The 19,754-nt window shown below is 40.7% G+C and overlaps 1 protein-coding gene and 1 long non-coding RNA gene across 2 annotated transcripts in view; one reads left to right on the plus strand and one right to left on the minus strand.

Annotated features, from left to right (window-relative positions):
• Positions 1-19,754, minus strand: part of LOC310672020 — a 261,869-nt gene that overhangs the window by 138,553 nt on the left and 103,562 nt on the right. The gene's annotated exons all lie outside the window — the stretch shown is intronic.
• LOC310671990 (myosin-1B) overlaps positions 1-19,754 on the plus strand; it is an 88,206-nt gene that overhangs the window by 63,454 nt on the left and 4,998 nt on the right. The window contains exons 2-30 of the mRNA XM_083428446.1: positions 77-124; positions 1,696-1,937; positions 2,067-2,210; positions 3,794-3,950; positions 4,855-4,882; positions 7,697-7,814; positions 7,898-7,990; positions 8,130-8,193; positions 8,288-8,386; positions 8,479-8,582; positions 8,672-8,810; positions 10,509-10,627; positions 10,717-10,866; positions 11,705-11,875; positions 12,123-12,426; positions 12,581-12,651; positions 12,964-13,051; positions 13,134-13,251; positions 13,829-13,952; positions 14,037-14,173; positions 15,121-15,376; positions 16,036-16,278; positions 16,387-16,563; positions 16,649-16,794; positions 16,896-16,986; positions 17,075-17,464; positions 18,183-18,309; positions 18,840-18,958; positions 19,533-19,729. Of these exons, the coding sequence (XP_083284572.1) occupies positions 1,734-1,937; positions 2,067-2,210; positions 3,794-3,950; positions 4,855-4,882; positions 7,697-7,814; positions 7,898-7,990; positions 8,130-8,193; positions 8,288-8,386; positions 8,479-8,582; positions 8,672-8,810; positions 10,509-10,627; positions 10,717-10,866; positions 11,705-11,875; positions 12,123-12,426; positions 12,581-12,651; positions 12,964-13,051; positions 13,134-13,251; positions 13,829-13,952; positions 14,037-14,173; positions 15,121-15,376; positions 16,036-16,278; positions 16,387-16,563; positions 16,649-16,794; positions 16,896-16,986; positions 17,075-17,464; positions 18,183-18,309; positions 18,840-18,958; positions 19,533-19,729 (4,178 nt within the window). The 5' untranslated portion in view covers positions 77-124; positions 1,696-1,733. The remainder of the gene's footprint in view (positions 1-76; positions 125-1,695; positions 1,938-2,066; positions 2,211-3,793; positions 3,951-4,854; positions 4,883-7,696; positions 7,815-7,897; positions 7,991-8,129; positions 8,194-8,287; positions 8,387-8,478; positions 8,583-8,671; positions 8,811-10,508; positions 10,628-10,716; positions 10,867-11,704; positions 11,876-12,122; positions 12,427-12,580; positions 12,652-12,963; positions 13,052-13,133; positions 13,252-13,828; positions 13,953-14,036; positions 14,174-15,120; positions 15,377-16,035; positions 16,279-16,386; positions 16,564-16,648; positions 16,795-16,895; positions 16,987-17,074; positions 17,465-18,182; positions 18,310-18,839; positions 18,959-19,532; positions 19,730-19,754) is intronic.

A 19,754-nucleotide genomic window follows, 5' to 3' on the forward strand; every position in this document is an offset into this window, starting at 1 on the left:
AAATCTGCCCATCAGTTGCTACTCTATAATTTATTACTGGACCTTTGATAAAGGATCTATCATTTTTATTTTACAGTATTGGGCAGCTCAACCCTGCTTTACAGTCCACCTGATACCACACAAGGTAAGACACTGATTTATTAATTCCCTGGGCAAAGTCAGATACATGGTAGGAAAGGATCTGCATGTTTTTCAGTGGGTTAATTGCTTCCTCCCAACCTTTATGGAACATGTATAGCTATATCAAATTTTGTTATAAAGCAGCATTCCACTTAGCAGGAGGAAGTCAATTTTGGGAACTGGCCTTGAATATACTTATTCTTTTACTATCCCCTCTAATAGAACATCTGCCATAGCACAAACCCATGGGTCAAATTCTGAAAGGATGCACTATGGAAGGGAATCACAGTCTGCATCATGCCATGTATGCATAAAGGCCATAGTCTATATGGCTGTATGAATAATTTTGACATGGGGTTCTACTGTGCAGGGAGTACGCAATTCCTGCTGAAAGTTGTATGGTTTCTAATTTAATTGTAAACATAACAAGTAGCAGTGTAGAAGGGCTGTAGCTCAGTTGTAGAGCATCTGTTTTGCATACAGAAGGTCCCAAGTTTGATATCTGACAACTCCGGGTAGGACTGGGAATGTCCCATCTAAAACCCTGGACAATACTATGGACAATACTGACCTAGATGGACCAATGGTTTGACTTGGTATAAGGCAGCTTCCTAAATTAATCCTGCTTGACAGAACTTCTTGCTTGTTGGCACACGAAAGGACACAATAATACAGTTCAAGCTACAAACTCCTGCAATTCCAGCATTCAAGTTCCTAACAGAGCGGGCTGAAGTAGCTCAATCTGGATGAGTCTGTAGGGGATGAAATCCAGTATCTGGTGTACAGAATCATTTTATAGAGGGATAGTTAGTTCCCTTGTAATAAACAGCAGTCTTGAGGCACCTTAGTCTATTGTGCACTGATAAAACAGTAAAGTGTAAGCCACTTGAACTAAAATGATAGTCTTTGGCTAGTTATAAATATAAGATACAAAAAGAGAACAATTATTATTTGTATATTTATGAATCACCTTTTGCATCTTAAGACATAAAAACTAAAATAGTTTTAAAAACAGTACAAAACCAACTGGAGATAGGCATTGAATTTTGTTTTAATCAAAATAATATTATATTCTAACTCATATCATAAGAAAGAAAACAGTAGCCTTGCTCTGATAAGCACAGTTTAGTCACTTTAATCTTCTTCCTTATTGGCTACAAAAAAGAATTTATGTGATAATTTATACTCTATCCTTCAACTGCAGTATCAATTCCTAGGGTGGCTTACAAAATATTAAAAATGACCAAAGCAAACAATAAATCAACCAACCAACCTACCAATAAGGTAATTTGACCCTGGCAGTTCCTTCAGCTTCTGCAGTTTATATAATCCGGTGTAATGGATGACTGAACAAATTCCACAGACCTGAAAATATCTAGATTTCAGGATTCAGAATCTATAGGTGCCAAGTATATGGTATTCCATATGAAAAGTAGGACCTTGGTTCTAAGTGCCAATGGAGCTGGATGTTGCCAACTCTCTGAAATACAGGATATAACACCAAAGGAAAAGTTGTATATTGGACGTATGTCCACATTTTTTTTTTTACATGATTCATATTTTTCTTTCCTTCAGCTTTTCGTTTGCTGAGCTGCGTGCTATAAACCGCAGTCATGTCTTCAGACGCGGAGATGGCCATCTTCGGGCCAGCTGCCCCCTATCTACGAAAGCCAGAAAAAGAGAGAATTGAGGCCCAGAACAAGCCCTTTGATGCAAAGAATTCAGTCTTTGTGACAGATCCTAAGATATCTTATGTGAAGGCCAGTGTCACAGCCAGGGAAGCAGGGAAGGTCACAGTCAAGACGGAAAACGGAGAAGTGAGTAGAAGGAATGCATTGTTAAAATTGCCTCATCTCTACTTTTTAAGATGATATAAATTGGCCTTTTGTTTGGTTGGCTGTCTGTCCTATATTTGTTCATCTTCCATTTAATCCTTTTCCTCCCAGTCTGTAACAGTCAAGGAAGATCAAGTCTTTTCTATGAATCCTCCCAAATATGACAAAATTGAGGACATGGCCATGATGACCCACCTCCATGAACCTGCTGTCCTGTATAACCTCAAAGAGCGTTATGCAGCCTGGATGATCTATGTAAGTATATTCTGAAGTAACATGCCTCTCTCTTTTCATGGTGGAACTAGATTTTAATATACGGGTGAGGAAGTCTGTGGCTCTCCAGATGAGACTCTAACTCCCAGAAACTCCACCTAGCATGATCAGTGGACAGTGTGTTGTAATACAGTTATATTTGGAGGGCCATAGGCAGTTCTGACTTTGGGGCAGAAGTCCAGGGTCCCTTGCAGCAAAATGCCCTCCAAGTGCAGCAGGGCTAGCTTACCACATTTTGAAGTACATGAAGTAATGCACGTTACCATCTAAAGAAGTAGCCTCATAAGACCAATGCCTAAAATTAGCTAACTGCACTTCTGGCCACAGGTTTCCTACCTCTGCTTTAAGACCTCCCAAATATCACTTTCTTCTCTCACACCACACAACCATGTTAGGTTTCTACCTTGTATCAGTTAGCCAGTTTGTATTGCTCTTTTGTGGGCAAAGTAACTATTAGCTGCCAGATCCTATATTATGTTCCTAGTGTCTTGTATCAATCAAGGACAGGAATGTGGCAAAAGTCTACTCACATACAGTGGTACCTCGGGTTACAGACACTTCAGGTTACAAACACTTCAGGTTACAGACTCTGCTAACCCAGAAATAGTACCTCGGGTTAAGAACTTTGCTTCAGGATGAGAACAGAAATTGAGCGGCAGCGGCGTAAGGCCCCATTACCTAAAGTGGTACCTCAGGTTAAGAACAGTTTCAGATTAAGAACAGACCTCCGGAACGGATTAAGTTCTTAACCAGAGGTACCACTGTATTTGATTTCTTCTTTTCTTTTCTTTTCTTTTCTTTTCTTTTCTTTTCTTTTCTTTTCTCTCTTCCCTCATTCCCAATGATAAACATCCTGTCCTAAGTATATATCCCTGAATATCCTGCTCAGCTCAAAGTTCCTTAGTTCGGGAATTATATACAATTGACTCACAATTTTTGCAGGGGTTACATTCTGGGAGGTTGTGCATAAAACCAAAATTGTGTATAGCCAAAACAACTCTGAAACTGCCCCCACTTTACTATCCCTACCTTTCTGAAGCCAGTGTGCCAAGCATGCCTTGCCTCCCATGCAAGGCAAAGAGCATCTAAGCTCTCCATCTTGCTTACTATGCTCTGAGAGGTCTTGGGTGGCCCCTGCAATATCCTGTCAGCGCCTTTCAGAGCCTGTGTGAGACCTCCCCAGAGCCTAGTAAGCAAATTTGAGAACTCTTTTCATGCCAGGAAAACCTGCTCCAGGAAGAGCTTTAAAGCAATCTGCATTATGGGCATTTAATCTGTGTGATTTCAGCTCTCCGGTCACCAAGTATGTAAATCTGCAATTGTGCAAGTTAAATTTGTACAAGTTGTGAGCTAACTGCATTTTAAACTCTATTGGGAATATTAGAAAAATCCTCTGTTGGCTAGCAAGGCCGCTCTTACACCTTAATAACTGTTGATATATACTATTGTTGTACTGTGTATTTTGGGTCTATGGACCACAATAAAGCTGTGTGTGTGTGTGTGTGTGTGTGTGTGTGTTACAATAGACAGGATAAAACAAGCTAGATATGTTTTTCTTCTTCCAGACCTATTCAGGTCTCTTCTGCGTCACTGTCAATCCATACAAGTGGCTGCCAGTGTACAACCCAGAAGTGGTATCTGCCTACAGAGGCAAAAAGCGTCAAGAGGCCCCTCCCCACATCTTCTCCATCTCTGACAATGCCTATCAGTTCATGTTAACTGGTGAGTATATGGATCTCTTTGAAAGAGCGAACATTTTCTCAAGAGAAACCTTAATAACTTTCCTAGGAAATGTGGAGGTCTGTTAAGATAGCATATAGAGAAGCATTAGAAAGCTGGCTCAAAACAAATTAAGAAGTTCCCTAATCATGCTAATACATGTAGTCCAATTCCTGCTCAAAAAGTAACGTTGGCTCATTTTTTCACCAAAAAAGAATACAAAACTTAAAAATCAACAATTGTTGACAAGAAGAAAAAATACCAATATTGCTGAAATGTGATTCCATTTTTCAGTGTAAATAGAGAATATTCAGTTTGACTCTTAGAAATGAATGGTTTCATATTTTATTCTTACTGGGGAATTCATTCCTTAAACAAAATTCATGCAGAGCTATTTATAATTAATACACACATGCATAAATGGCACACACAGTTTTGAGAGTCATTGGGAAAAGCAATGAATATGCATTCAAATTATGGAAAACTAATTCAGTTTCCCATTGCTACAGATATTTCATCAAATGGTTTCCACACATTTCTAAGCATACTTTGTAGCCATAGAAGCTATATACTTCCTTAAAAAAAATAAAAAATCCCACAAGCTGTAAAAGATACAAAAGCTGTAAAAAATACAGATGAATGTATTTTGTGTGCATGGCTGAGCTCCTCTAGCATCATAGCATATACACAATCTGGGCTTTGCCCTGCATATTTCTTACCTATTATGACCTGCTTGTATGCAAGCCACTGCAAGTTCTTTAATAATTACATGCAGTGTCATCCTAAGCATGTTTGTTCAGAACCAGGTCCCACTGAGTTTAATGGGACTTTTCCTCAAGTTAGCTCACACTGAACCATAGCTGCACTAAATTAATAACAAGTTCTTTTTTGTTATATATCTTTCCAGATCGTGAGAATCAGTCAATCCTGATTACGTAAGTTTATTTCCTTAATGAAATCAATGCTGACTTTGTGATACAGTACAACAGACAATAAAGGAATTTTGTCACAACTACCTTATCCTACCAGGGAGGAAAGATTCAATTACATGTATAGTCCTCTTAAATGCTGGTACAGTAAATCTCCAGTGATCTAGTTTTCTGAAAGTTCTACAGTTGCATTATACAAAATTTCAATTTTATTTCTATAGAAGAGGGGCATTTATCTGACCCCCTAGTTTCTTAGTAGGCTTTGAAGAACATGTGCTGCTTGCTGGCTATTCCTCTCTAATATTCCTTTCTAATAATATGGGGTAATGGCAGGGTAATAATAATAATAATAATAATAATAATAATAATAATAATAATTTATACCCGACCCATCTGGCAGGGTTTCCCCAGCCACTCTGGGTGGCTTCCAACAGAATAATAATAAGAATAAGCAACAAAACATTAAACATTAAAAACTTCCCTAAACAGGGGGCCTTCAGATGTGTTCTAAAAGTCAGATAGTTGTTTATTTCCTTGATATCTGATGGGAGGGCATTCTACAGGGTGGGCACTACTACTAAGAAGGCCCTCTGCCTGGTTCCCTGTAGCTTCACTTCTCGCAGTGCGGGAACTGCCAGAAGGCCCTCGGAGCAGGACCTCAGTGTCCGGGCTGAATGTTGAGGGTGGAGACGCTCCTTCAGGTATACTGGGCCGAGGCCGTTTAGGGCTTTAAAGGTCAGCAACAACACTTTGAATTGTGCTCTGAAACGTACTGGGAGCCAATGTAGATATTTCAGGACCAGTGTTATATGGTCTTGGCAGCCATATAACAGGTATGAACATATATGAACTCAGGCTTGCTAGAGAGGTTAAAAGCAACAAAAAAGGCTTCTATGGGTATGTTCGTAGCAAAAGGAAGAACAAAGAAACAGTGGGGTCACTCAGAGGAGAAGATGGTGAAATGCAAACAGGGGACACAGAAAGGGCTGAACTCCTCAATGCCTTCTTTGCCTCAGTCTTCTCCGATAAAGAAAACAATGCCCGACCTGAAGAATTTGGAGGAAATGATTCAGCAGAGGAAACACAGCCCAGAATAACTAAGGAGATAGTACAAGAATACTTGGCTAGTTTAGATGTATTCAAGTCTCCAGGGCCAGATGAACTGCATCCAAGAGTATTAAAAGAACTGGCAGATGTGATCTCAGAACCACTGGCAATCATCTTTGAGAATTCCTGGAGAACAGGCGAAGTCCCGGCAGACTGGAGGAGGGCAAATGTTGTCCCTATTTTCAAAAAGGGGAAAAGAGAGGACCCAAATAATTACCGCCCAGTCAGTCTAACATCAATACCAGGGAAGATTCTGGAGCAGATCATTAAGCAAACAATCTGTGAGCACCTAGAAAGGAATGCTGTGATCACCAATAGTCAGCATGGATTTCTGAAAAATAAGTCATGTCAGACTAACCTGATCTCATTTTTTGACAGAATTACAAGCCTGGTAGATGAAGGGAACGCAGTGGATGTAGTCTACCTTGATTTCAGCAAGGCATTTGACAAGGTGCCCCATGATATTCTTGTAAAGAAGCTGGTAAAATGCGGTCTTGACTATGCTACCACTCAGTGGATTTGTAACTGGCTGACTGACCGGACCCAAAGGGTGCTCATCAATGGTTCCTCTTCATCCTGGAGAAGAGTGACTAGTGGGGTGCCACAGGGTTCTGTATTGGGCCCGGTCTTATTCAACATCTTTATCAACGACTTGGATGATGGACTCAAGGGCATCCTGATCAAATTTGCAGATGACACCAAACTGGGAGGGGTGGCTAACACCCCAGAAGACAGGATCACACTTCAAAACGACCTTGACAGATTAGAGAACTGGGCCAAAACAAACAAGATGAATTTTAACAGGGAGAAATGTAAAGTATTGCACTTGGGCAAAAAAAATGAGAGGCACAAATACAAGATGGGTGCCACCTGGCTTGAGAGCAGTACATGTGAAAAGGATCTAGGAGTCTTGGTTGACCACAAACTTAACATGAGCCAACAGTGTGACGCGGCAGCTAAAAAAGCCAATGCAATTCTGGGCTGCATCAATAGGAGTATAGCATCTAGATCAAGGGAAGTTATAGTGCCACTGTATTCTGCTCTGGTCAGACCTCACCTGGAGTACTGTGTCCAGTTCTGGGCACCACAGTTCAAGAAGGACACTGACAAACTAGAACGTGTACAGAGGAGGGCAACCAAAATGGTCAAAGGCCTGGAAACAATGCCTTATGAGGATCGGCTAAGGGAGCTGGGCATGTTTAGCCTGGAGAAGAGGAGGTTAAGGGGTGATATGATAGCCATGTTCAAATATATAAAAGGATGTCACATAGAGGAGGGAGAAAGGTTGTTTTCTGCTGCTCCAGAGAAGCGGACACGGAGCAATGGATACAAACTACAAGAAAGAAGATTCCACCTAAACATTAGGAAGAACTTCCTGACAGTAAGAGCTGTCCGACAGTGGAATTTGCTGCCAAGGAGTGTGGTGGAGTCTCCTTCTTTGGAGGTCTTTAAGCAGAGGCTTGACAACCATATGTCAGGAGTGCTCTGATGGTGTTTCCTGCTTGGCAGGGGGTTGGACTCGATGGCCCTTGTGGTCTCTTCCAACTCTATGATTCTATGATTCTATGATTCTATGATTCAGCCACTTCCAGTCACCAGTTCAGCTGCCACATTCTGGAGTAGTTGTAGTTTCTGGGTCACCTTCAAAGGTAGCCCCACATGGAGTGCATTGCAGTAGTCCATGTAACACTCTGATATGTTTTTGATCAACAGTGGAGAATCTGGTGCTGGAAAGACTGTGAACACGAAACGTGTCATCCAATACTTTGCAACAATTGCAGCCACAGGTGACAAGAAAAAGGATGAGCCGGTCGCACAAGGCAAAATGCAGGTAAGCTTTTTGTTAGAAAGGATGAAATGTGCCTTTGCTGCAATTTCTATATATTTAATCTTACAATAATACATACATTGCAGGGTACCCTTGAAGATCAAATCATCAGTGCCAACCCCTTGCTGGAGGCTTTTGGAAACGCAAAGACTGTGAGGAATGACAACTCCTCGCGTTTTGTAAGTCTCCTGCAGAATCTGAACATAGTAGTTGACCTTCACTTTTTTAAGCGTGGTCATCATACAGCAAATCTGTAGTAATGTATTTGCAGAATCTGCCTCATAGGATTTGTAATTACATGCCTTTTCTTGTTTAAAGGGTAAATTCATCAGAATCCATTTTGGTGCCACAGGCAAACTGGCTTCTGCTGACATTGAGACATGTAAGGGATGGGATCTTTCTTTCTCTCTCGCTCTCTCACTTGCTTTCTCTTTCACTCGCTAGTTTCTTAATTGGTTTCTTCTGTTTCTTGCTAGATCTGCTAGAGAAGTCCAGAGTTACTTTCCAGCTGAAAGCTGAAAGAAGCTACCACATCTTTTATCAGATCATGTCCAACAAGAAGCCAGAACTGATTGGTAAGAGGCATTTGCTATAGTGGCTGTTGCTAAAATCTTGTGCTGATGCTGGATTATGCAATGGATGAAAATCTGTGCTTCTCCTTATTCAGAGATGTTGCTGATTACTACCAACCCATACGACTTTCACTTTGTGAGTCAGGGTGAGATCACTGTTCCCAGCATAGATGATCAAGAAGAGTTGATGGCAACTGATGTAAGTAGCATGAACAAGTGAGTTTTTTGGCGTATCAACTAGAGGTAATATAAAAAATATTCACTTGCACATCTTGATTCAATTGTCAGAGTGCCATTGACATCTTGGGCTTCAATTCTGAAGAAAAGACAGCCATTTACAAGCTAACTGGAGCTGTAATGCACTATGGGAACATGAAGTTCAAGCAGAAGCAACGTGAGGAGCAGGCTGAGCCAGATGGCACTGAAGGTATTTACAGAATTTGCAATGGGACTATGAGCAAAAGCCTTCAACCAAAAAATGCCCTTAATCCTCAGCTGCTCCTAACTTTCACTTGAACAGCTGAAGTCCAATGCAAAAGAATGAGAGCCTAAAGTTACAGTCTGATTAACGTTTACCTGCAAGTTTCATTGCATTCAATGAGGATTAATTTTGAGTAGACGTGTCTAGCCTTATACTATTTTATATTCATTTTCTTGTTCTAAGTCAAGCCAGAAAATGTTTGAAAGTCGATACAATCTAGAAATTTAAATAACAGTGATGGAATTTTGGTTGCCATAGTCCCGCCAAATCTATCCCAACTAATCTCTTAGCCACATTACGGTGACAAACATAGGAGTCAACTCTTAGGGGCTGATGTCCCTTTGCCACCCTCCCATAAAGTATTTGAAAGGGCTGTACACAACAAAAAAAGTTAATGGGCATTGCCATTCAAATGGTGTGCACGTGATGCATTTTGGGATCAATTATGCAGGGCAGTGCTTACCCAGCCCCAGCCCAATATCTGATTCAAGTTGACACCTCTAGCGACAAACATGTAGTTTTTGCTGATTAATTTGCTATTATTTTATTTATTAAATTGGTATACTGTCCTTCATCCAAGGATCGCAGGGTGGTTCCCAGCATAGAAATACAAAGTGAGAACACAAAACTCATAATAAAACAAAAACAAACCAATAACTCTTTTCTCCCAAACACATTTAAAAGGTCATAGAATGTTAATCAGCCAAAGGCCTGCTTACAGAGAAACACTTTTGCCAGGTGCCTAAAGATATAAACAAGGCAAGCCTCCCTAGGCAGAGTATTCAACAAATGGGGAGCCACTGCAGAAAAGGCCTGTTCTGGACCTCTCATGGAGAAGGCACACAAAGAAGGGCCTCAGATGATGACTGCAGAATCCAGATAGGTTCATTATGGGGGAAAACAGTCCTTGAGGTATTGTGGTCCTGAGTCATTTAAGGCTTTATAGGTCAAAACCAGCACTTTGAATTGGACCCAACCACTGCAGTCAGGACAGGATTGGCAGTATTATTATTATTATCAATTATTAATTTATTATTATTATTATTATTATTACTACTATTATTTTATCATTTATACCCTGCCCATCTGGCTGGGTTTCCCCAGCCACTCTGGGAGGCTTCCAGCAAAATATTAAAAAATAATAACATGTCAGACATTAAAAACTTCCCTGAACACGGCTGCCTTCAGCTGTTTCCTAAAAGCTGTTTAATTCTTTATCTCCCAGACATTTAATGGGAGGGCTTTCCCCTTTCGCCACTGCCGAGAAGACCCTATGCCACCTTGCTCAAACCACCTTGCTCCAGAGAACAGCCTAACAGCCAAATTCTGTACCAGCTGAAGTTTCTAAACCATCTTCAAAGGCAGCTCTACATTAGTAGTTTCCATGTCATACACCAGGAAGTTAATTTGTGTTCAGAGAGGCAGACCTATTCTTGCTTCTAATCACTGAAAAATCAGTCACATCTTAAAAATATTAGGGAAAGTATTTTACTACTCTGCTTCTTCTATTTGTATTCCTAGTAAGATCTGTAGTATTTCTAGCAGCATTTCTATACGAGCAGTGTTGTTTATTCATACATTCATCCAATGTAGAAAATATTATATATTGGACTCATAAACTTTTCCTCTTATATCTGTGCTCAGTTGCTGACAAGGCTGCATACCTCATGAATCTCAATTCAGCAGATCTGCTGAAAGCTCTGTGCTACCCCCGAGTCAAAGTCGGCAATGAGTTTGTCACCAAAGGCCAAACAGTCCAGCAGGTAATGATCTGTAGTACAAAACTCATGGTGGATGGACTCCACTTTGTTGCTCCAATTATCTGCTGACTGTTGTCATTCTATTCTTATAGGTGTACAACAATGTTGGTGCTCTGGCTAAGGCTGTCTTTGAGAAGATGTTCTTGTGGATGGTCATTCGTATCAACCAGCAGCTGGATACCAAGCAGCCTAGGCAGCACTTCATAGGAGTGTTGGACATTGCTGGCTTTGAGATCTTTGATGTAAGGAAACAGGGCCTTGATGGAACAGTGTGAGAACAGAGATGCGGTGATTCTGATAGTCACAGTAAAACCTTTAAGCAATTAAAGAGTGTAGTTCAATAATGTTCTCAATGCAAAGGCAATGAAGGAGTGAAATTGTTTCCAAGCCGTTAACTGGAGAGGATGCCAGACACAGAAATATCTGGCAGTGATAAGGAATTGTAGATATGATTTGGTATGAAGAGCAGTGGCGTAGCGTGGGTTGTCAGCACCCGGGGCAAGGCAAGTAATTTGCGCCCCCTAACCCGGTAGGGGCAGAGAGCTGCGAATGCGAGCGTCCCCCCCAATGTTGTGCCCAGTGCGGCCGGCCCCCCCTGCACCCCCCACGCTATGCCACTGATGAAGAGCATGGTTCATAAATCCAAAGCATCTCTGGAGCGAGACAGAATGTAAGCAATGTATCTGAAAGCACTGGAAGCAGTAAGTTCAGTGAATATGCGTGAATTTGGGCTCAGCAAAGGAGAAAATAACGAGTAGACCTACATGTATGTCCAAAGTTCGTTTCGGGGGCCAAAACCAGCCCGCCCGATCCCAATTTTACTTTGGGGTAAAATTGTAAAAAACAACTTTGGTTGGCACTCACGCATGTTCACTTCATCAAATCTGGCCCTCTTTGAAAAAAGTTTGGGCACCCTGTGATATGACTTTAAATTACTGTCAATAACTGTAAAAAAAACACCATAAATAATTGCAGAAACCTGAAGAAATGTAAGGTTTTTAATATTAACCATTAGAAAACTAGAATGAAGAATACTGTTAAACATGGTGGTCTCTTATACGATATATTTGCACTGTCTAGTTCAACAGCCTGGAGCAGCTCTGCATCAACTTCACCAATGAGAAACTGCAACAGTTTTTCAACCATCACATGTTTGTGCTGGAGCAAGAGGAGTACAAGAAAGAAGGAATCGATTGGGAGTTCATTGACTTTGGAATGGATCTGGCTGCCTGCATTGAACTCATTGAGAAGGTCTCTTAAAAATTACTTGTTTAGCACATGTGTAACTGCAAACAATCCCTGTTTTAGCAAGGTGCTTAAGCTTATGCTTAATTATAAAAATGAATAGCTCCATAATAATAACAGAAATTGTGATGATGCTTTTGTCTAAATTTCATGCAGGACTATGCCACTACATGATCCTCAGGGTCCCTTCCAACTCTACAATTCTATTAATTTAATTTAGTAATTTTACTTTTACTCTCCTTGTTCCCTCCAGCCAATGGGCATTTTCTCCATCCTAGAAGAAGAGTGCATGTTCCCCAAGGCAACAGACACATCTTTCAAGAACAAGCTCTATGAACAGCATCTTGGCAAATGCAAGAACTTTGAAAAGCCCAAACCTGGCAAAGGCAAGGCTGAGGCTCACTTCGCCCTGGTCCATTATGCCGGCACTGTGGACTACAACATCAGTGGGTGGCTGGACAAGAACAAGGACCCCCTGAATGAAAGTGTAATTCAGCTCTACCAGAAATCATCTATGAAGACACTGGCTTTGCTATTTGCTGACCGCCCTGCAGAAGGTAATTCCTGCTGCACTTTGCAATTGGCTCATGAGCATAACCCATAATTAGCAACTTAAAGAGATGGTTGCTTTAAATTCTAGTGGTATATGTTTATGTAATTCATTGAAGGATTTTAATTTCATTCATGTATTTAATAATTTTTATGTTTTAGAGGGTGGCGGCGCCAAGAAAGGTGGCAAGAAGAAGGGTTCCTCTTTCCAGACTGTATCTGCTCTCTTTAGGGTAAGCACAACTTCTGTTTGTGAAATGGGGAATAAACTTGCTTTAAATCAATGTCTTTTTCCTAGCTTATGTTATGATTTGTCAAATCATAACAAAATCTGAGAGGGGAAAAACATAAACATAAATGAGATCAATATGTTCAAAATAGATTGTCTACAAAGAGTATATTTATATATCAAAATCTATTTATCTATAGTTATATCTTCAGCAGCTTCCAATGTCAAAGAGGTGGGCTGTGTCTCAGTTGAAAATTTGGCTTCTTGTGTATTAAACATCAACATGCAGGTAAAACAAATATTTCTGACCTCATAGGAGAATTTAAACAAGCTGATGAGCAATTTGAAGAGTACCCACCCTCATTTTGTGCGCTGTCTCATCCCCAATGAAACTAAAACACCTGGTAAGACATTTTAGTAAACATTCGTCGAAAGAGAAGGAAATTCTACCCTGTAGTGTTAATCCATATTTTAATGTTCTCTAAGGTGCCATGGAGCATGAACTTGTATTGCATCAACTGAGATGTAATGGAGTGCTGGAAGGTATCAGAATTTGCAGAAAGGGATTCCCTAGCAGGATCATTTACGGTGATTTTAAACAGAGGTCTGTATATTCCATACTATTTTACTATTATGCTTCTCAGTTCTTTAAAAATATGTTTTCAATACAATGCAGTATAATCCAAAGCACTAAGAAATAAGTCCCACTAAAGTAAAAGTAAGTGTAGTTAGGATTTCAGCCTTTGTACATGTTAAACTTTTAAGAATGCTGAAAATCAACTAAGAACTCACTGATGGATGATTAGTGTATGTTTATATTGAATGTGGTTGAGAGACCTTGGATGAAATAATAAAAAGGTATATCAGGGATAGGCTGTGTACTTCCTTAATAGCTGTGTACCTCTCTGTACAGCAATGGAACTTCTTATATTGCATCAGCTTGCAGCAGCATAATTAGATAAGCTGAAAGGCCACCTGCAGTAAGATCATGTTACTAAGAAACATCTTTTCAAATGTTCATCATGTTTAAGAAAGTTTCCCTAGACATAAGTTTTACTTCACAGCCAAATTCAGTTTTTAATCTCTTTCAGATATTATTCTGTAACAAAAACAATTGTGGAAGTTAGTGCCAGCTATCATAATACTTTGGCAAAATAAAAACTGTAAGCTTTTCTCAACAGATACAGGATATTGAATGCAAGTGCCGTCCCAGAGGGACAGTTCATGGATAGCAAGAAAGCTTCTGAGAAGCTTCTTGGTTCTATCGATGTTGACCATACCCAATATAAATTTGGTCACACAAAGGTAAAATTACTTTTTATTACAAGACTGTAATATTTGAGTTTGTTGAGATAGTGATTAATACTTTGTAATATTTTCTTTTCCCAGGTGTTCTTCAAAGCTGGCCTTTTGGGTACTCTAGAGGAGATGAGAGATGATAAGTTGGCACAGCTGATTACACGCACCCAAGCTGTTTGCCGTGGTTACCTGATGAGAGTGGAGTTCAAGAAAATGATGGAAAGGAGGTAGAGTTTCATAGTCTGTAATAGGACTCACTGCGTGCCCAGGAGGAGACTCCCTGGCCCCAAGAGACCACCAGAAGGAATAATAACTTGTGACAATGTGTTATGGAATAAAAATTGGCCACAACTTTAATAAACCTTTCAGATGTAGGAAGACATTGACTTAGGCATTGGGCGTGTATTCCTCCCAGCCCCCAGCTGGAGCTCCTCAGGGTGAATGGGATATGGGAGCATGCACAGCAAGATGCTTGTGTATGCTGACAGCCCACCCCATATCCCTGCAATGCAGGGGAGTTCACTGACAACCTTTCAGTGTATGGCCAATGACTCCCATATATAAACTCCTTTAAGAGGGGACCGTGGAACCGCTGCCACGGGGGGGGGGGGGGGTTGAGTCACCACTTCACCCCCCACACCCCTGTTAGGGAAGATAGACTAAAGGATTCCACCCAAGGCCTAAAACAGCCAAAGTTGTTACAAATTGCTATGGGGAAGGCAAAACCTGACAATGCAGGGAAATTCCTTCCCGGCTCTTCAACAGCAACCATCCAAAGACGTAGCAGCACACACAAAACATTGTCTAATGCTTTTTGCAGGTTAACGAAAGGGAGGGTTGGGTGGGTGAAGCTCCAGAACCGCCTCCTATTTAAGCAACTGGCCCCACCTCCCTGTGGTGCTGATTGACTGAGGTTTGGCAGGAACCTCCAATGACTAGCACAGGGAGGCAGGCCAGCCCAAACAGCTGGTGGGTCCCTCGTGACTGGGGTGCTGTGCGCGGCCCCGCAAAGGGCGCCCACCAAGGAAGATGTGAGCGCTCATTATCAAACTGGCAATGAGTCCAGTTTGATAATGAGTTCATCAACACATGCAGGTTTAATACAGATTAAACAAACTTGAAAACAAGATTTATTTTGGAATCGTCCTTAAGGTTTAGTTTGCTTTCTTTACAGAGAGTCTATCTTCACTATTCAGTACAATGTCCGCTCATTCATGAATGTGAAGACTTGGGCTTGGATGAAGTTGTACTTCAAGATCAAACCTCTGCTGAAGAGTGCTGAGTCAGAGAAGGAGATGGCCAACATGAAGGAAGAGTTTGAGAAAACTAAAGAAGAGCTTGCCAAATCAGAGGCTAAACGGAAGGAGCTGGAAGAAAAAATGGTGTCTCTGATGCAAGAGAAGAATGACTTGCAGCTCCAAGTCCAATCTGTAAGCATCACTGGTAACATTAAATGTTTTTGTCCAAGTGACTCAATGCATGACACATATAGATTGGATACAAGAATTCAAAAAGTGCCAAGAATTTTTGGAGCTAATAAAACATATTTAAAAAGATAATTATAGATATCAAGTATACAATAAAGTGCAGGAACAAGGAAAGATAGAAAGGGAGAAGAAAAATCCTCAGTTCCACCTCTTCATTTTTATTCATTACTTTTATCCCACATTCCCTTCCTTTGCCTGATAACTCTTGCTTCTACACAAGTATCTGTCCACTTCCTCCTTCAACCCACTCCTTAGTTTCTCCCCTGCCTCCAACCTTTCTCATGTCTCCACTAGCTGCCTTCTCTCTATCTTCCCTATGCTAAACTTCACTGTACACCTTATTACTTTCTTCACTTGTTCAATGCACCCCTTTTCTGGTCTTTTAGCAAAGCCCAAACTTCCCAAAGTCAGAAACAGATCAAGTTTCCTCCCTGGCCCCTCCCACCCACACAGTTGCATATCAATGTGCAGATCGTCCTTGAATCCCTGGTAAAGGAATTTTATCAAACTTTTGCTTATGTGGTGTATGTCTCAACTAAAAACCTACTTCTTCACTCAACAAGATGAGAGAGATGCATTAAAAATATGTTTTCAACCTACAGGAATCTGATGGCTTGGCAGATGCTGAGGAGAGATGTGACCAGCTGATCAAAACCAAAATTCAGCTGGAAGCTAAAATTAAGGAGCTGACTGAACGGGCAGAGGATGAAGAGGAAATGAATGCTGAGCTGACAGCCAAAAAGAGGAAACTGGAAGATGAATGCTCAGAGCTGAAGAAAGACATTGATGATCTGGAGTTAACACTGGCCAAGGTGGAAAAGGAGAAGCATGCCACAGAAAACAAGGTAATGGTCACAATGTGCTCAGATCTGCAACCAATAGTCAGAATGTGGTACAGTATTGTCATTCCAGGGTAGAATGATACATTGAATCTGTTTGTTCATTTCTAAAAGGTGAAAAACCTCACTGAAGAGATGGCAGTCTTGGATGAGAACATTGCCAAACTGACCAAGGAAAAGAAAGCCCTCCAAGAGGCCCATCAACAGACCTTGGATGACCTGCAGGCAGAGGAGGACAAAGTCAATACTCTGACCAAAGCAAAGACCAAGCTGGAGCAGCAAGTGGACGATGTAAGCACCATCTCATGCAGAAGAATAACTGTGGGGTGAAGGTAGCATTAGAGTGACAAAGTCTTTGTCCCCTCTTTGTCTTTAGCTTGAAGGGTCCCTGGAGCAAGAAAAGAAACTTCGCATGGACCTGGAAAGATCCAAGAGGAAGCTTGAAGGTGATCTGAAGCTGGCCCAGGAATCCACAATGGATTTGGAGAATGATAAGCAGCAGCTGGATGAAAAGCTTAAGAAGTAAGTATGGTTTGCTGTCAAGAAGACTTTTTGGGAGTTCTTTATGGCACCCAGCCCTCTTAGAATTTGACTGAGAAAACCTTGTGTTTTGTTATGAAAAGGAAAGACTTTGAAATCAGCCAGCTACAAAGCAAAATTGAAGATGAACAGGCCTTGGGCTCCCAGCTTCAAAAGAAGATAAAGGAGTTACAGGCAAGTCAAGCACATATTGACTCCATCATATGAAAATGAGTTCATCAGGGAAGACTCTGAGTGTTAATGGCTGCTTCTCTTTCTCTAGGCCCGTATTGAGGAACTGGAAGAGGAGATTGAGGCTGAGCGTGCATCTCGGGCCAAAGCAGAGAAGCAGCGGGCTGATCTCTCCAGAGAACTTGAAGAGATTAGTGAGCGTCTGGAGGAAGCTGGTGGGGCAACCGCAGCTCAGATTGAGATGAACAAGAAACGTGAGGCAGAATTCCAGAAAATGCGCAGGGACCTTGAAGAAGCCACTCTGCAACATGAAGCCACATCGGCTGCTCTCCGCAAGAAGCATGCAGACAGTGCAGCTGAACTTGGGGAACAAATTGATAACCTGCAACGTGTGAAACAGAAGCTGGAGAAGGAGAAGAGTGAGCTGAAGATGGAGATTGATGACCTTGCCAGTAATATGGAATCTGTCTCTAAATCGAAGGTATTGTACTTCAGTGCATTAGGGGAGGGATACAAGAACTACTGCATCATCTCATAAGCATTTGACACATGGTTTTCTAAGAGCTAAGCTGCCAGAACATCTCTAAACCTGACCTTAGGCTAAAGTTGAAGCAAAGTCAGATTATATAGCATAAGCAAATGAAGCAGTACTAAAAACATATTCTGGATGCCAACTATATATGAAAAATGGGCAATATTTTTAATGATTAGACTGTAAAAGGTCTGCTCCTAAGTGTACAATATTTAATTGCTGCTGGGTAGCCAATGTAATTGCTAGATGAATTAATTAGGTGTTTATATATTTTATCACCTCTAAAGAATATACAGGTAAACACATTCCTCCACTGTTTCATGAAATTATGTTAGGTGTGTTAATATATTGAAGACTTTGTGTTCAAAGATTGCCTACAAGAATCTGACTTGAGGAATGCAATCAAATTAATAGATTGCAGGACAGTTATTGGATTTTAGCTCTTTGCAAAGTTTGTAATTTCCATATCAAATTGTGCCAAACTTCAGAATTTGGTTTAAATGTATGTTGTCATTCACTTAGGCTGCAATGAAACTTACATTAGCATTAATACAAATTTATAAATTATCTGTATTATTTTCATAGTTTTACTTTCTTTTTAAAGAATCTTCTTACTAATATATCAGTTTGAAGACTATTTCAATGTTTTTCCAATTGCCCATTTCAGTCAGCTCTTGAGAAATTATCCCGCTCCTTGGAAGATCAGCTGAGTGAGGTTAAAGCAAAGGAGGAAGAGCACCAGCGCACAATTAATGACCTGACTGCTCAAAGAGCACGTCTGCAGACAGAAGCAGGTAAGGCACATGACTGGTTAGAAATTACACACTGCAACACATTATATACACTGTGAAAGTTGTTTGTAAATTCTCGTAAGAAATGTAACTTGCAGCTGATTTTAACATCAAAAGATCACAACACTGAAAATGTGAAGAATAGCATTATTCAACACTAAATTACGTGGTTAATGTACCAGGGTTGTGATTCCAAAGTCAGAGAGTGGCACGTGCTCTCTAAGCAAGTGCTCTCATCCAAATGTACAGTCTTTTCTACATTCAGATCATTCCACTTTTTGTAAAGTTCTAAACTAAGGAAACTTTTCACTTCTACATCGGTGGTGCAAGCTCTCCTGATGATCACAGCAGGAAGAAAAGTGAAAGTGTATGCTCTTCTCAATTAGTATTTGAGGAGTGTGGGGTTTATGTGGCATTATGTATAACCTCAAATAAGACTGTATAGCTAATTTTATTATTTTTAAACTCCCAGTTGTTCCAGTCAGCTTTATTCCAGTCCTATTAAATACTCTATTCTCTTTTGCTCTTCTCAGGTGAATTTGCTCGCCAAGTAGAAGAAAAAGATGCCTTGATTTCCCAACTTTCAAGAGGCAAGCAAGGTTTTACTCAACAGGTTGAAGAACTGAAGAGGCAACTTGAAGAAGAAACAAAGGTAGGCATTATGACTAGATCTAATAAATGGATTTTCAGTGCTGTATTGCAAATCCTGCATGGTGCTGTAAAGGGCTAAAGTGTTATGGAAATATCTTAGAAATTTTATTCTTTTTGTTTAAAAATTATACCGCCTTTTATCCTCCGCCTTTTATCCTTTGAGTTGCTCAAAGCAGTTTACAGTTCAAAAGTGACCATAAAAGCAACAATAATCCAACCATCAAAACACAAATTAACAAACTAAAAACAGCAACATTGTACAGACAAAACCATATGTAATGAACTGATATTTGAGCTGTACAGCAATGTCATGGAAATAAACCCCCCCCAAAAAAAAAATTACTTAGGCTAGGGATGGGGAATCTGTGTTCCTCCAGGTGTTGTTGGACTCCCATCATCCCTGACCATTGGTCATACTGGTTGAGGCGATGGGAGCTGGAAGTCCATGGGTTTTCCATCTCAGACTGCAGTCCTAAACATACTTGCTAGGCAGAAAGATCCATGGAACTCAGGAGACTTAACTTCACACAAAAAAATCTAGGCAAATCACTTAACAAATATTTTAATTTCTCCAGGCTAAGAATGCATTGGCCCATGCCTTGCAATCTGCTCGTCATGACTGTGACTTGCTCAGGGAACAATTTGAAGAGGAACAGGAAGCAAAGGCTGAGCTGCAACGTGCCATGTCCAAGGCAAACAGTGAGGTTGCCCAATGGAGAACCAAATACGAGACTGATGCAATCCAGCGCACTGAAGAACTAGAAGAGGCCAAGTATGTTGGGGAGATTGAGATAAAA

This window comes from Podarcis tiliguerta (genome assembly GCF_965153285.1).
Source record: "Podarcis tiliguerta genome assembly, chromosome: 2".
Lineage (NCBI taxonomy): Eukaryota > Metazoa > Chordata > Lepidosauria > Squamata > Lacertidae > Podarcis > Podarcis tiliguerta.